At 49.0% G+C, this 15,395-nt stretch overlaps 1 protein-coding gene across 7 annotated transcripts in view; it reads left to right on the forward strand.

The window, feature by feature from the left end:
- TDP1 (tyrosyl-DNA phosphodiesterase 1) overlaps positions 1 to 15,395 on the forward strand; it is a 70,909-nt gene that overhangs the window by 21,550 nt on the left and 33,964 nt on the right. For 6 of the 7 annotated variants that reach the window (XM_052646702.1, XM_052646705.1, XM_052646706.1 and 3 more), the window contains 7 exons: positions 146 to 238; positions 5,282 to 5,449; positions 5,878 to 5,956; positions 8,538 to 8,720; positions 9,337 to 9,385; positions 10,925 to 10,991; positions 12,831 to 12,938. In XM_052646702.1, the coding sequence (XP_052502662.1) occupies positions 146 to 238; positions 5,282 to 5,449; positions 5,878 to 5,956; positions 8,538 to 8,720; positions 9,337 to 9,385; positions 10,925 to 10,991; positions 12,831 to 12,938 (747 nt within the window). The remainder of the gene's footprint in view (positions 1 to 145; positions 239 to 5,281; positions 5,450 to 5,877; positions 5,957 to 8,537; positions 8,721 to 9,336; positions 9,386 to 10,924; positions 10,992 to 12,830; positions 12,939 to 15,395) is intronic. The other variant, XM_052646704.1, reaches the window with a different exon arrangement.

The following is a 15,395-nucleotide window of genomic DNA, read 5'->3' on the forward strand; positions in this document are numbered from 1 at the left end:
TGTCGCCTGAGCAGACTTTGAGCATGTGTAGAGGAAAGGGAGAGTGTAGCTTTGGCAGTCTGGGTGATGTGAGAGCCTCTTGCCTGTTGCGCTTAAGGTGCTTTGAGAGTGCTCTTAACTGCTTGTTCCTTTTCTGTTTTTAAAGGAAAATGATGCTTCTGCTGTACGAGGAAGGCCTCCGGGTTGTCATACACACCTCCAACCTCATCCGCGAGGACTGGCACCAGAAAACACAGGGGTTTGTGGGGCTCTGTTGGTTTCATGCTGGTCGCTCCGTGTGCTGAGGGGCTCTGCTCGTCTCATGGTGTCGCTCTGTGTGCTGAGAAACAGCCAGAATGAGAACATTCGCTGAATTCTTGTTCTCCTGGTTTTTTCACTGTGGGAAGGAAAAACCAGAATTATGGCTTAGAAGAGAGGTGCATGCAAGAAAGTGATGCCGCCTCCCTTGTGGCAGCTGGGGCTGGCCGTTGGCCCATGATCGCCCACGCCTGCCTCTTTCTACCTGTGAACGTTGTTGTTCAGTTGCTCAGTCGTGTCCAACTCTGTGACTCCGTGGACTGCAGCCCGCCAGGCCCCTTTGTCCTTCACTATCTGCCTGAGTGTTCTTTAACTCATGTCCGTTGAGTTGATGATGCCATCCAACGATCTCATCTGCCGTTGCCCCTTCTCCTCCTGCCCTCAGTCTTTCCCAGCATCAGGGTCTTTTACAGTAGGTTGGCTATTTGCATCAGGTGGCCCAAGTATTGGAGTTGCAGCTCCAGCATAAGTCCTTCCACTAACATTCAGGGCTGATCTCCTTTAGGATGGACTGGTTGGTTCTCCTTGCAGTCCAAGGGACTCTCAAGAGTCTTCTCCAGCACCACAGCTCCAAAGCGCCAATTCTCTGGCACTCATCCTTCTTTATGGTCACGTCCATACATGGCTGGAAACACCATAGCTTTGACTATATGGACCTTTGTTGGCAAAGTGATATCTCTGCTGTTTAATATGCTGTCTAAGTTTGTCATAGCTTTTCTCCAGAGAGCATCTTTTAATTTCACGGCTGCAGTCACTGTTCACAGTGATTTATGAGCCCAAGAAAATAAAGTCTGTCACTGCTTCCATTTTTTCCTGTAAACATACCAATACATAAAATTTATATGCTGTAGTTTTTTTCCTATTTTTTACAAAAATGGCGTCATACATATATTCTTCTGCCGAGTAGGTCTAAGGATCTGAGGCAGGAAAGAGGATTAAAAATGGAAGGACCAAACGTATTATTTTCCCAATAAGACCCTCCTGATAACTTTTTGGCCCTCACTCACCCCACACCCACCTGTACCTGAGCCTGCCACCTAGGCATCAAAGGAAAACTCAGGGGTTGATTGTATGCTAAAAATACCCCTTTATGGAGAAGGCAGTGGCAGCCCACTCCAGTGTTCTTGCTTGGAAAGTCCATGGACAGAGGAGCCTGGCGGGCAGCCGTCCATGGGGACACGTGACTAAGCACGCGTGCGTGAGGGTGGAGGGAAGCGGGTTGGCAGCAGTGGACTGATAGAACTAAACAATACATACATACCCCTTTGCCTCCAATCAGTTTGGTTTCCCATAAAACATTCTAAACTGCTGTCTTTTCAGAGCCTGTAATATGGTCACAAATCTCCGAAAGGATTGAACGCAAAGGTTTTTCATGCTTTTTTTAAATTACTAACCCTTGTTCTTGGTGCGTGTTTACTAGCTCTGGTTTTCGATCTCTTGAGGAAGTTAGGGTTTATCCTTAGGCATTTTAGGGACTTGTTCAAGTCACATCTCACCCTTCATTCTCCTTCCCAGGAAGCCCTCATTACAGCCAGCCTTGGTCTCCGTTCCCTTGATTGGAGAAGCCATTCTGCGTGTCTCTGCCTGCCTGTGTTAGAAGAAGCACCCTTTCAGGGTTCACGTGTTTCCCCCTGCGTTCCCCTCTGTGTTCCCTCGCCCGTATCGTCACCCAGCCTGGGCTAGAGCCCTCATCCAGGGCTCTCACGGAGCCTGCGTTGCTTGCCGAGTTGAGCCGAGACAGGGAGCCTCCCAGCTGCCGTCCTCCCGGCCTGCTGAGCCTGGGTGGGCTGCCCAGCCCCAGAGTCGCCTCTGCTGTCACACAGCCCTTCTGAATGTGAAAGGCAGACTTTTCCGCACACCAGGGCTCTCATCCCTCTTCACTCTGCTTCCCCACCAGAGCGGGTGTCCGAGCCCCTGCCCCCCTGCCTGGCAGTTTTCCTACAGACACGCTCCCGTGTCCTGGTCAAGATGCACTTGCAGACCGCCCTGTGCTGGCGGGAGCGGGGAGTTTTCGGTCGGCAGGCTCTTTCGGTGCCCTCAGGCTTCTGAGCTGCCGGTTGCGTTTGGGGACCGTGACTCGTCCGTAACCCCGTCTGAAGAGGAGATGAGCTGGCATGGCTTCTCCTTAGAGGAACAGGAGCTGAGAGGGTTTGTCAAGTTGGCTGAGTCTCCTGTGGCTCAGAGAGCCCCAGCCACGGCTCTCCGGCTCCTTCCGGAGCGCAGAGGCGGCCCTGCTTCCTTAGGCGGCTTTGGCTTGGCTGCTGTGGGGCAGGGATTAAAGGTAAAGGGCTTAGGTGTTCGTTTTTTTCCTTTATTTAAAAACACTTAATTTTTTCAAAACGTATTGACTAGGTGTAACTTCACATGGTTCAAAACTCAGAGTACAAGTGGTATAAACTTTCCCTCCCAACTTCCCTCTGCTGCCCACCCCCCAGGAAAGAGGGTACTGTCGTCTGCATTCTACTCTGTCTGATAGTTCACAGTTTCATGTCATGGGTTGTGATTTTTTTTAAATATTTTTAAAGTTATTTTGTCTAATTTCATGGTCTGCCCATCCTGGCTCTATGGACTCTCTCCTCTCCTAAAGGTCTTCCATCCGTCCTTTTCACCTGCTTCTCGATCCACCTGTTCATGTCTTAATGTTAAAACTATCTGGCCCAGCGTTTCTTTATTTTGTCGAATGGTAAAGACGTCTCGCACATTGATGTCCTGGTTGGAAAGGTGTTGTCTGTCATGTTCCTCCTCCAGGACCGTTCTTGTGAGTGACCCTCTGATCCAGGAGGAGCCCCCCTCATCCTGCAGCCCCGAGTTGCTGTGGGGAGGAGAGCCTGCCCCCATCCATCCCGCCCAGCACGGCCATGGTGCGTGCAGGAGCCGAGGGAGGCACGGGTGGCCGCCGAGCCTGCCCAGAGTGGCACGGCCAGGTAGCGGCAGATCCCGGTGCAGAGCCTGGCCTCCGCTCTTGGTCTCACGTGGTGCCCACTGTGCAAGGTGTTGACTTTTAAAAACATGCACGCCTACCGTGAGAGCTGTGAGGCAAGTTTTATTTGTGGCAAAATGAGGACTATAGTCCACGAGATGGCGTTTCAGATAGCTCTTCAGAAGCTGCTCCAGAGAGGCAGGGGGAACGTCAGTCTCTGTGTGATTTTGGTGAATACGTGCATGTTGTCAAGCACATTTTTAGCAGAAGGGTTATGCTAGTTTCATGAAGGTTACTGCTGCTCATGAGAAGCAGGCGTCACCATGAGGATTTTAGGACTTCTCTAGGTTTGAGGAGATACAAGAATTAGGCTCTTATAATCGGGTCCTGACAATATCTAAGCCTCTGAAGGCCTGTTCTGCCGGTTTCCCCCAGCACATGGTGCCTCATTTCTGCTCTCCACCCTGACCTTTCAGGGGGCGTTGAAAGGCAGCCGCATGTGATTTAGTGCTCGTAGATGTAGAGGGTAGGTGCCAATCCACGGTTGACAGAGGGGTCTCCTTGAGGTGGGGAAGGAAGGTGTGACACCCCAGCCTGCTGGGAACGCGTTCAGAGCTCCGGAGATGCCCAGCCAGGATTCTCGAGGTTCTGACGGCTTGCCTCTCCATCTCCTCTGAAGGCTGCCGGCGCGAGAGGAACGGGCAGTTTCTGTTGCGGCTCCCCGGGCAGGGCTGTGACGGGAGGAGCCGGAGCAGGGGAGGCCGCGGACGCAGCTCCTGCCTGCTGGGGCTGCTTTCTGCTGGGCCCTGTTCGTTGCCTCGTGGGCGTCTGTGAGGTGGACTGCTAGCCTGGTTTTGCAGCTCAAGGAGCTGCACTGGAGCTCTGAAGCCGTGTTTCTCTGTGATGCACGAGGGACCAGTGCACAGAAGGACTGGGCTTAGATGTGGTCGTTTGCCATTCGTGGGTATGACGTAGAGGTTTTGGCAGAGTACACTCACAAAGAATCGATGAAGTTAGAGGTGCCTTTAAAGTTTTGTTACCGATTTATCTGAAAGCCTGAGGTTAGTGTTACTGTAATATACCTAAACGTAGACTATACCCCATTCCAGACACCAGATATGGGATATAGATAGATACATATGAAAATGTTTGTTTATTGAAAACATATTTGCACATACATTTTTTTCTTAATATAGACAACTTTTATTTTCCACTTGGCTAAAGAGCTGCATTGACATACATCTGGGCAGAAGCTTGCTGGGGTTACCACTGTGTGGAGTTGCTGTAAGCAATCAGGAGTAAAGCTGTTGTTATCACTTTGAAAGCAGTATAGTGCCTTACCTGGTGGTCTGGTGGCTATAACTCCACACTCCCAATGCAGGGGGCCCGGTTCCTGGTCAGGGAACTAGATCCCACATGCTGCAACTGGGAGTTCGCATGCCACAACTGAAAATCCCACATGTTGCAACTAAGACCCAGCGTGGCCAAATAAATATTGAAAAAAAAAAAAAGCAGTGTAGAGCTGAGAAGGTAAGAGGGGGAATAAGCAGGGGGGGTGAGTGAATGGGGGAGCATGGAGGGGTCGAGTTGGGAGAGGCAGGCAGAGGCCAGGCCTTCCTGGGTCTAAAATTCACGGTGAGCTTTTCAAAAATAATTCTGGACGTGAGGAGAACCCCTGGAGTGGCACAGTCAGCTTTGTTCTGTGTTCCGTGAGGCTGACCTGGGCCTCCCGCATGGTGCTCGTGGTAAAGGTGTAGGGCACCTAAGAAACACGGGTTCAGTCCCCGGCTTGGGAAAGTCCCCTGGAGAAGGGCATGCAAACCCACTGCAGCGCTCTTGCCTGGAGAGCCTCATGGACAGAGGAGTCTGGCGGGCTACAGTCCGTGGGGTCCCAGAGTCGGAAATGACTGGAGCGACTTAGCACTCACACACACAAGGGTGGCCTTACCAGCGGTGGAGAGAGGTAGTGAGAATTCACCTTGAGGTGCGTGCCCGATTACAGAGAGAGCACTGTGATCAGCTCTGCTCCTGACTGTTCAAGGTGGTTTTCTTTTCCCATTCCAGAATATGGTTGAGCCCCTTGTACCCCCGAATCGTCCACGGGACCCACGGATCTGGAGAATCGGCCACACACTTCAAAGCTGACCTCATCAGCTACCTGGCAGCTTATAACGCTGCCCCTCTCAAGGAGTGGATAGACACCATCCAGGAGCACGACCTCTCAGAAACAAAGTAGGCTAAACATGGCCTCTTAGCAACTCAGGGGCTTACCCTGAGGACCACGTGAGGTCTGGGGTGCAGGGGCCTGGCGGGTGGTGGAGGGGCACTGGGCTGTCCTTCAGGAAGTGGCAGAGCGGGGCCCATCCCTGTCGGCACCTTCTGGTCCTCAGGCACTGGAGTGAAGGCTCGGGGCTCTCCCTGCTCACCTCAGTCCCCACCGGAGTGCCTGCTCTGAAAGTCACCAACTTCTTTGACTTCCACCCTGTGGGGGTCCCACAGGGTACTTGAAAATGATTTAAGTGTCAGTTAACTCCTCGGAGGAGGCATCTCAAGACAGCGGGTTGGCTCTTGGAATACTTCATGCTTAGTACTAGTGTTTGTGTATATTTTGAGGTCCACACATCACTGTGTTCTCTAACTTGTATTTTGTATCGTTTTAGTGTTTACCTTATTGCCTCAATCCCAGGACGCTTTCAAGGAAATCAGAAAGATAATTGGGGACATTTCAGGCTTAGGAAGGTAATAAAATTTTTACTATTTAAAAAAATTTTATTGTATGTTCACTCCTATTTCATTTATAATGGTCTGTTTTGAAAGCAGCTTTATAATATCTCTAGCACAACTCTCGGCAAGCATTAGGCACTTGGAATTGGTCATCTAATTACAGTTTCATTACTTACTTGCATTTTGACATTTTGCCTCTTTCATAGGTGCAGAGTTAGCAGGCCTGAATGGCAAAAGCGTGTGGACGGTTTTTAGTTTCTCAATTTCTTGTAATAAAGATGATTAGAGACTTTGTATTTATACAAGTAGTTTTTGCTCAGCATGTGAAGGATTTTTTAATTTTATGTCAAGGATTTTTCACACAGGTTCAACAAAGAACAGAAAATAGTGTTGAGCAAAGACCACAACTGAGCTATGATGTGCTTTGCTTGCTAAACCGATGCCCTAGAAATTGTAGTTATGAGAATGATATTTGCTGCTGGTATGAAAATAAGCCAAGAAAGATCTTTAACAAAATAAAACAAGCAGCAGGTTAAAGCTTCAAGTTTCCTCTGTCTCTCTAGGAGTCAGTTTACCTTAGTAAATTCCCAACACGATTTCTTAAAAACCCCTCTTTTTCCATAGATTATTGATGCTGTGTGAGAATTCCCCTTGGCCGATGACAGTTTTTAATTTCCTATTTTTAAGTGAGACCACAGCTGAAAGCAGGCAGGGTCTCCACACCACCATCTTTCTGTCTTGAACTCGGGAGCAGGGGAGTCCCATAGGCTGGATAGTTCAATCACTCAGTCGTGTCCGACTCTTTACAACCCCATAGACTATACAGTCCATGGACTTCTCCAGGCCAGAGTCCTGGAGTGAGTAGCCTTTCCCTTCTTTAGGGATCTTCCCAACCCAGGGATCCAACCCAGGTCCCCCGCATTGCAGGTGGATTCTGTACCAGCTGAGCCACCAGGGAAGCCCAAGAATACTGGGGTGGGTATTCTATCCCTTCTCCAGCGGATCTTCCCAACCCAGGAATTGAACCTGGGTCTCCCGCATTGCTGGTGGATTCTTCCCCAGCTGAGCCACCAGGGAAGCCCACATCCTGGGTAAGTGCACAGCTTTGTGAGCTGATACCCACAGCAGGGGCCAAATCCTGGCCTGTTCACAAGCCGTGTGACTCTTGACATCTGTAAAATGGGCATAATGGCAGTACTTCCCTCACAGAATCGTGTAGAGATTGAATGAGGAAAGGAGGGCAAAGCGCGTATTGATTGTTCAGCAAGCACTTGCGGGCTTTAGCTTGTGGACTGCTGGCTCAGAAAGGCCGGGTGATCACACACACTTGTGCAGGGTCCCTGTGTTACTGAAAGCGGAGTAGCCTCTTACCCGAGTTTGCGACCCCTTCGCACAGTCAGGAGCTTGTGTTGCATCACAGCTGTCTTCCAGTAAAGACGGCGCAATCAGAAGTCTGCCCCTGCTGGGGAAGAGACGCCCGGGGCCTGGGCCTCGGTCCTGCGGCTGATCAAGGGCGGAACCCAGGACAGCAGCTGAGTCCTGTGATTGTCGGCTCAGCCCTGCTTCCTGCCCACGCTGCTCCCAGGGCTGGAGTTGAGAGCTGCTTGGGCCCTGGGGGGGGTGTGTGTTTATAAGCATTAGTGCCTACTCAGTGGTAAGGAGGATAACGCAAACACCCTGAACCACGCCTGTCAGGCTGGGAGCTCGCCTGGAACAGGAACTGCGGCTTATTTCTATTGCTGTCTCCAGCCTCTAGGAAGGCGCTCGGCACAGGTTTAAAGAGAGAAAATTCTCAAGTGTTTTCTGACTTGTTTCTGCAGCTTTGCATAAATATCAAACAAAGCAGGACAAGCAGGTCAGTCTTCCCCAGGGCTTACGGTGGTATTTATTCATATGTAAATATATTCTCTTTCATTTATGGAGCATCACAGCTGCCCAGAGCCCAAGACTTTTTCAAATGATAGGAGTCAAAATATATAATAGTTTGACCTTCTAGGTTTTATTTCAGTGTATTAAACCTTTGGAATTTCAAGGCAGAAGGCTAATCTCATATGGCAGGTTGCTAGTTTGTCTGACATTACTACTAAAATGGGTCATTTTTTAAAAAATATGTTTAAGTGCAAATCAAAGAATTTTGGAAGAGAAATACTTTTATCCACTTCCTCCATTAAAATAAAATTTTTTCAGTATCTAAAAATATTTCCCAGAGGATTAACATATACACAACACTGTATATAAAACAGGTAACTAATAAGGGCCCTACTGCATAGCACGGGGAACTCTCCTCAGCACTCTGCAATGGCCTCTGTGGGGAAATCTGGAAAAGAGTGGGTATACGTGTGACGGATTCACTGTGCTGTGCGCCTAGACTGACAGCATCGCATGTCAACTATGCACCAACAAGCGTTGAAAATGCAAAGTGAAATTCCTCCCAAAGAAGAAAAGCTGTACGTGGGTATGAAACTGAGCGTTCACCAGTTTCAACATTTCCTTGTGAGCTGGGCAGTCCGAGGACAGACGACCGTGCTCTGAGCCATCACGGCTCTTCTCCCGCGTGACCGGACTGACCCCAGCATCCGCTCTCGCTCTCTCGCAGCTTCTGAAGGCGCACGCCTCCCCCGCGCCCGGAGCAGAGTCTTGGCCGGCCGTAGGCCAGTTCTCCAGCATCGGCTCCATGGGGGCAGACGAGTCAAAATGGCTGTGCTCTGAGTTTAAAGAGAGCCTGGTGACCCTGGGCAAGGAGAGCAGGACCCTAGGAAGTGCTGCTCCTCTCCATCTGGTGAGTGCCCCTCCTCCCTGAGGTCACTGTTCTTAGCCTCTGGTCCAGGAGAAGAGTCAGATCTGTCCTTGCTACAGAAGGGGGTTTCATTCCATGGATCAGGGATGGAAGACGTTGAACGCAGGGCGGTAGCACTGCCGTTTGTAATCAAGTCTAATAGCGTCCGGTGCCGGCAGCTTCCTGGTTTATTCCAAGCTCTGGCTCAGCCACAGACTAGCCTGCGGAATCCCTATTCCTTCCTTTAGGTTGTCAAGCCAAGAAAAAAATTTTTGATAAAACATTGCCAGCAGAATTACAGACATTATTAATTATTTAGAGACCTTTGAAGTAAGAATTTTACATTCAGTTCAGTTTTTCTTTTGGTGTTTCAGAGGAAAAAATACTCATTGAAATGAAATTTTCTTTCATTGACTGTAAATGCTTTCTGTAGTTTAATTACTAGTAGTTCAATAGTTTTCAATAAGATGGGAACTTTTTAAAGCACATTTTCTAAGTCTTGAAGTATTATTTCTAATAGAGATTTTCATCTTGGTAAAAACTAAACTTCTTTCCTTTTAACACACATAGATAGTTTCTTCACGTGGCACACTCTAAGTGGTGTTGTTTTTATTTTTAGATCTATCCTTCAGTGGAAAATGTACGGACCAGCTTAGAAGGATATCCAGGTAATTGTTGGGAAGACTGTCCCGATTGAGTTTTTGTGTGTATATTTCATAAATACCCTGGTAAACTTTTTAAAAGAATGCCTTCCTCCTTGAGGTCAGAAAGGTATTGATGAGAAATTTGGAGATTATTCTCTCTTAACTGGATGAGGATCTTTAAAGTAGGTGATACTGAGTGGTGCTGTGTTCTGAAGATGGTGCCACACAGTTGAGCAATTTGAGTGCTGTTTAACACTGTTTAATCCTCAGTAGCCCTGAGTGTTTGATACTTTTACCAAAAAGATGGTTCTCTCCTCTGCCACCAGTGGTTGTCCAGATAAGACATCCAGATAAAGCCAGCTTCCACCACAACCCCATGCTGTGCCTTTTTCTAACACCTCTCCCTCTCCCCCCACATACGGCCTAAAGTACTACGTGGTTCTTCCAGAGCTGAATCCCCGATACAGATCATGTTGAGGGTCCGGAGCTGAGCCTAATACTGAGATGAAATCTCTGGCGTGATGCAGTTTGGTTGATACAGCTCGTCTCTCAAGGGCTTCATCTGTGAACCCCGGGACTGCTTTGGAGACACCTCTCAGTCCTGTCCTCTAGTTCCCTCATGTCAGTGCTGGGCACTTAGCCAGTTTGGAATTCAGCAGCCCCCAGGTAGTGTATTCAGAAGGCATCAACCAAAATCCCAAAGAGGGTATATGTGTGTGCTAAGTCGCTTCAGTCGTGTCCAGCTCTCTGTGACCCCATGAACTGTGGCCCACCAGGCTCCTCTGTCCATGGGATTCTCCAGGCAAGAATCGTGGCTTCTAATTGTGTTTCCACTTGGACCTGTGTCTTTATTCTTTCTGTAGGACTATGGCTTTTAGGATTCCTTTTTTAAAACATAGTGGTTTATTGAACATTTTAGTGATCCTTGGTTATTGCATTTGTAAGAATCTGTGTAGCTAGGACAGTCTCTTTGGAAATATCAGTGTAAAAGGTGAAGGAGGCAGAGACAACCATGCTTTCATTCTAGTCTCCCCTCTCCCAGTGTCCTGGTCTTGGGCCCAAAAACGACGCACGAGCCCTCGCCTTGCAAAGAGTATCTTGGCGTCCCACCTGCGCGAGGGCAGCAGGGTGGGCCAGGCCCATCTCTGGTCTCTCTAGACGTTGAAGTACCGCCTCCACCCCCTCCAATGGTTAAACACCGTTTCCTGTTGCAATAGTAAACATTTACTACTTGATACGCACCCTAAGAAGGAAATGGCAACCCCATCCGGTATTCTTGCCTGAAGCATCCCGTGGGCAGAGGAGCCTGGTGGGCAGGAGTTGCCTGGTGGGCAAGAGTTGGACAGGACTAAGCAACTCACACTTCGTGCACGTCTAAGAAAGGAAACCCCTTAGAGAGGACACACCTAAAGCAGGGGTAGATGTTTCCTTTCAAAGAGCTTTTCCCTGAGATGAAATTACTAGTGGCTTCTTTAACCACTGTATATAGATTTTCTTAATGAGGATCCTCAAATTATAGTCAATAATTTTTATTTGTTTACTTTATTTCTCTTATTTTAAAAGCTGGGGGCTCTCTTCCCTATAGCATCCAGACGGCGGAGAAACAGAATTGGCTTCATTCCTATTTTCAGTAAGTAATCCAGTTAGAATGCTGCTGCTGCTGCTTTCAAGTAAAATAAGAATGTTGTCTGTCTGATTTTCTTAAAAAAAAAGAGCTTTACATAATATGCCTGTATTTTTAATCTATTTATGTTAGTGATAGAAATCCCTTAAAGTTCTAGACATTTCTTGGAATTGGTTTTTAATACCAGAGTCTAATTTATCTCTGTGAGGTTCCTGTTTAAATATTGACATCCAAAGAAAAAAGATGAGTGAAAGAACATGTTGGGAAATTTCGAATTTACATAAGCAGCGTTGTAGTTCATATTTCCAAAATATGCCATCCTCTGTGTACACATTTATGCGCTGGGAAGCTGCAGGCTTTCTGAGGGGAGAATCCACGCCCCTTCCCCGGGGCACACGGCAGCCTTTGGCTCGCTGCACGGCCCAGCCAGCGGCCAAACGTTCAGGCTGAAGGGATGCTCTGCATTCTTTCCGCCACCCACCCTGCAGTCTCACCCTGGCTTCAACAGACATATACTTGAGCTGGAACCAGAAACGAAGGCAGATGACCTTTCAGTAGCTTTCGTCTGGGAATTCCCTGCCGCTGCAGTGGTTAGAACTGCTTGCGTTCACGCCAAGGGCCTGGGCTTAGTCCCTGGTCAGGGAACTGAGATCCTGCAAGCCGCCCACGGCATGGCCGATTCAGGATGCCATCCTGGAGCCTTTCTGTAAGGCTTTCTGTGGAGGTGTTTGATTTTATTTTGCAGAGGACGTTTCTTCAAATTGAGCCCCTTTGAGTACTGTGTTCTTACAAGCGAAGTTTGTTTGTTTTTAACTTGTATTCATTTATTCGTCGGCCGCCCTGGGTCTCTGTTGCCACGAGCAGGCTTCCTCTCTCGTTGCGGGGCGGGGGGGCGCGGGGGGCTACTCTCTACTCGCGGGGCACGGGCTTCTCGTTGTGGTGGCTACTCGCGTTGCGAAACACAGCTCTGGGGCACGTCATTAGTCGCACCTTGAGGGCTCGACGGTTGTGGCTGATAGGCGCGATGGTTTGGCACACGAGCTCGGTTGCCTCATGGCATGTGGGATCTTCCCACAGCAGGGATCGAACCTGTGTCCCTGCCCTGGCGGGTGGGTTGCTAACCGCAGGACCGCCAGGGAAGCCCCACAAGTGAATTTAATAATCTGATAATGACTCTGCCGAATCCCAGTTTTACTCTTTCAGACAGTCTGTTCTCTTGAGGGACCGCCCTCTTCTATTCATAAGTGAGGATTCTTACCTCGTGATACAGGTCTTTTTTTCCCCATGAAACCTTAGTCCCAAAAATGTTGGAACTTAGAAACCAAGCTTAGACACATGAGTATCTGCATTTGACTGGCATATTTCTGAATGATCCCCCCTGCTTTTCGGCATTCCATGTTGATATTCATACTGTCTGTGTTTTTCCATCTTGTGTTTTGTTCATTAAGCAAGCATTGGTGAGCCTTTCCTACTCAGCGCTGTGCTCTGGGAACACAGTTCCTGCCTTTAATGAGGGTGCGCTTACACGCGGTGAGAAGCATGATAGAAACAGTGTGTGTGCGTATGTATATGTGTGTTCCTAACAGGATGCGAGGGCCGTGCACCTGCAGTTTACAGTGCTTTTTGTAGGTGGCATTTTCTACGCACCCACATTCTAAAATGAACATGTGTTATTCTGTTAGCTCAACAGGATTTAGGACGTTATCTCAGCTCATATCACAGAGAACAATGTACTTACCGTTTTTTACACATCAGGATTTTGCTTTTCATACAGTTTTCTCATATTAGGGCCGTGATGACCCGTTTGTGTTTTCTGACTCGTGGTTTGTGCCTTTCCACCACCAGCAAGTGGTCAGCTGACACGTCAGGCCGCAGCAACGCCATGCCACATATCAAGACTTACCTGAGACCCTCTCCAGACTTCAGTCAGATCGCTTGGTTCCTTGTCACGAGGTACGAGTTCTTATATTCTTGATGGGAAAAATTGTTAAAATGTATTTGCAACTCCTGGGAAGAGGGCTGAATGCACTTCCAGAAAGTGGTTCTGTGAACCGTCCTTCGTTTTCTCTTAAACACGTACGTATGTTTGTGTCTTTGTGATTTGTTGTTTAGCCGCTAAGTCATGTCCAACTCTTGGGAAAGTGGTGGCTGCCTTTGGTGTCCTCGTGAGAGGTACACGACAGGGCCCAGTGCTGGGGACAGAAGGACCCACGACACGCGAGGCCACAGTCATGCCTGTTCCAGCCCTGCCCTCGAGGCTATGGAGGATGCCAGGGGCACTGGCGCCCTTCTCCCTGCTGTGTGCCTTTAAAAAGAGAAACTTCTGCTTCTGACGAGGAGGGTGCCTGGGTATGAGGTGTGCCCTGTAGATGTCCTGGGTGGAGAAGTCATTGTCTGGGGCAGGAAGTGCCAAGGCGAGCAGAGGTGTAGAGGGCTTGTGCCCCTCTGTGGGCGTGGAGCTCAGCCCCAGCTGCTGCTGTGAGTGCAAAATTGTTCATTGCTCCCCTGATTTCACTGTAAATAAAACACCCTTGCAAAAGCTAGCTTACAGCCAGTGTCCCTAGAGTTAACGTGATGAGAAACCCAGGCACGGTGCTGCCCGGTCTCCCGCAAAGTCAGCCAACAGGAACATGAATTCAGGCATCGCGCAGGCCCTTGAGCACTCTCCAGAGGGGCCCACGCTTCCGTGCCAGCCACCGGTGTGCATAGGAACTGCCTGATGTTAAATGTTAAACCAAGTGACTAAGTTGAGGGAGAAAGACCTGGGTGTTGATTCTGATTCTGTGACATCCTGATGCTGTGTGTGACCCTTGCTTCCTGTATACTCTGATGATCAGTCAGTAGGGCTAGGTGAAATAATCTATCTGCTTCTGATTCTAAAACACCACCCTCAGAAGCGGTGCTGAGAGCCGGGCCATCGTACACCCCAAGGGCCACTTTATTACAAGCTCGTTATTTTGCTCTGTGTTGAGGCCCTAAAATGCCGTGCCGTTTCCTTTGATCAGATCTGGCAAATTCGCTACCAGTTTGGGTGCCAGGACGCTACCCCTCGTGTTACTTTTCTGTACTCATCAAGGCTCTTACTGGAATCATGCCACTTTGCAGGAATATTGAATTTGAAGGCTATTCTTCCAACTATGGTGAAAATCCTCTTAGAATGCTTTTTCTCAAAATAGGGTCAAAACAAATAGAGAAACATATCAGTTATTGGGTAAAAGTGGTCTCGTCTAACACCATGGGTTTTTGCTGGGGAAACAGGTGCCCAGAGAAATTTAAGCTTTCAAAAGCATGCCGCTCACCACAAGGCCAGGGTGGAGGCTGTGCCAGTGGGAGCACTGCCTGGACTTTGTGCGTAACTGACTGGGAGCTGCTTCAGAGACGAGTCCTGGGTTTGGGGTGTGGCCAGCAGGGAGGTGGGAGGTGGTCACCTTCTAGAGAAGTCAAGAAACAAAACTGGTTTTGGTGGGAGAATGGTCAGCTGGATTACATCGACCTCTTGAGGTGGGAAGGCTGAGTGGAATTGTCTGTTGGCGATGCTCGAGTCAGAAGGTCAGCGTATGCGTAGTACATTTTGGAGTTCTCTTCAGAACTGAACGTTGACACCTTGAGCCTGCGTGTGGACGCTCGAGGAGAGTGGAGCCGAGGGCTGGTGCCCGGGAGAGGGGGAACAGACCAGGTCTAAGCATCACACTTCCCGGGTTCCCAAGCCACGCGGGCGGGTTGGGCCCAAGCCTTCCCTCCCGAGTTACGGAACAGCTGGTCACCATCCTCCAGAAACACTCTTCCTTCTACTTAAGCAATGTTCTGCGTTGTATTTTTGACATCGTAAAGTTTAACCATTTCAGCCTGTGTCTACTGAGCACCTACTATGTGGCAGGCATTTCTCCAGGTTCAGGGAGTGCCGTGATAGCACACAGCCCTGACTCCACGGTAGTGAGAATCGCGTAGAAACCAAGTTTATTCGTAGATACCGAATGCTGGAAGTCGCTGCAGAGAAAAATGAAGTAGAAGAATGATTCAGGTGCACAGCCCTTTACTCACAGTCCTTGAGCCGAGGCTTAGTCCAGTGTTTGGGGCTTCCTGTGAGCACACGTAACATCTGTTTAATGTCCGTAGCGTTGTTACAAGTGGCCTCACGTTATTCCAGGTCAGCTTTTGTCACCTGATGAGCTCACAGAAAGAAGCTTTGCCAGTGAGCACAGTGAGTTAGGTAATAGCTTAATGTCCAAGTTGGTTTCAGTTGTTTTTAGATGTTCAAAGCTAACATGTGGCACTTAGTGTTAAATCGCTTCAGTCGCGTCCAGCTCTTTGTGATCCCAATGGACTGTAGCCCGCCAGGCTCCTCGGTCCATGGGTTTCTTCGGGCAAGAATCTTGGAGTGGGCTGCCGTTTCCTTCTTCAGGGGACCTT

The sequence above is a fragment of the Budorcas taxicolor genome, chromosome 10 (genome assembly GCF_023091745.1).
Source record: "Budorcas taxicolor isolate Tak-1 chromosome 10, Takin1.1, whole genome shotgun sequence".
NCBI lineage: Eukaryota > Metazoa > Chordata > Mammalia > Artiodactyla > Bovidae > Budorcas > Budorcas taxicolor.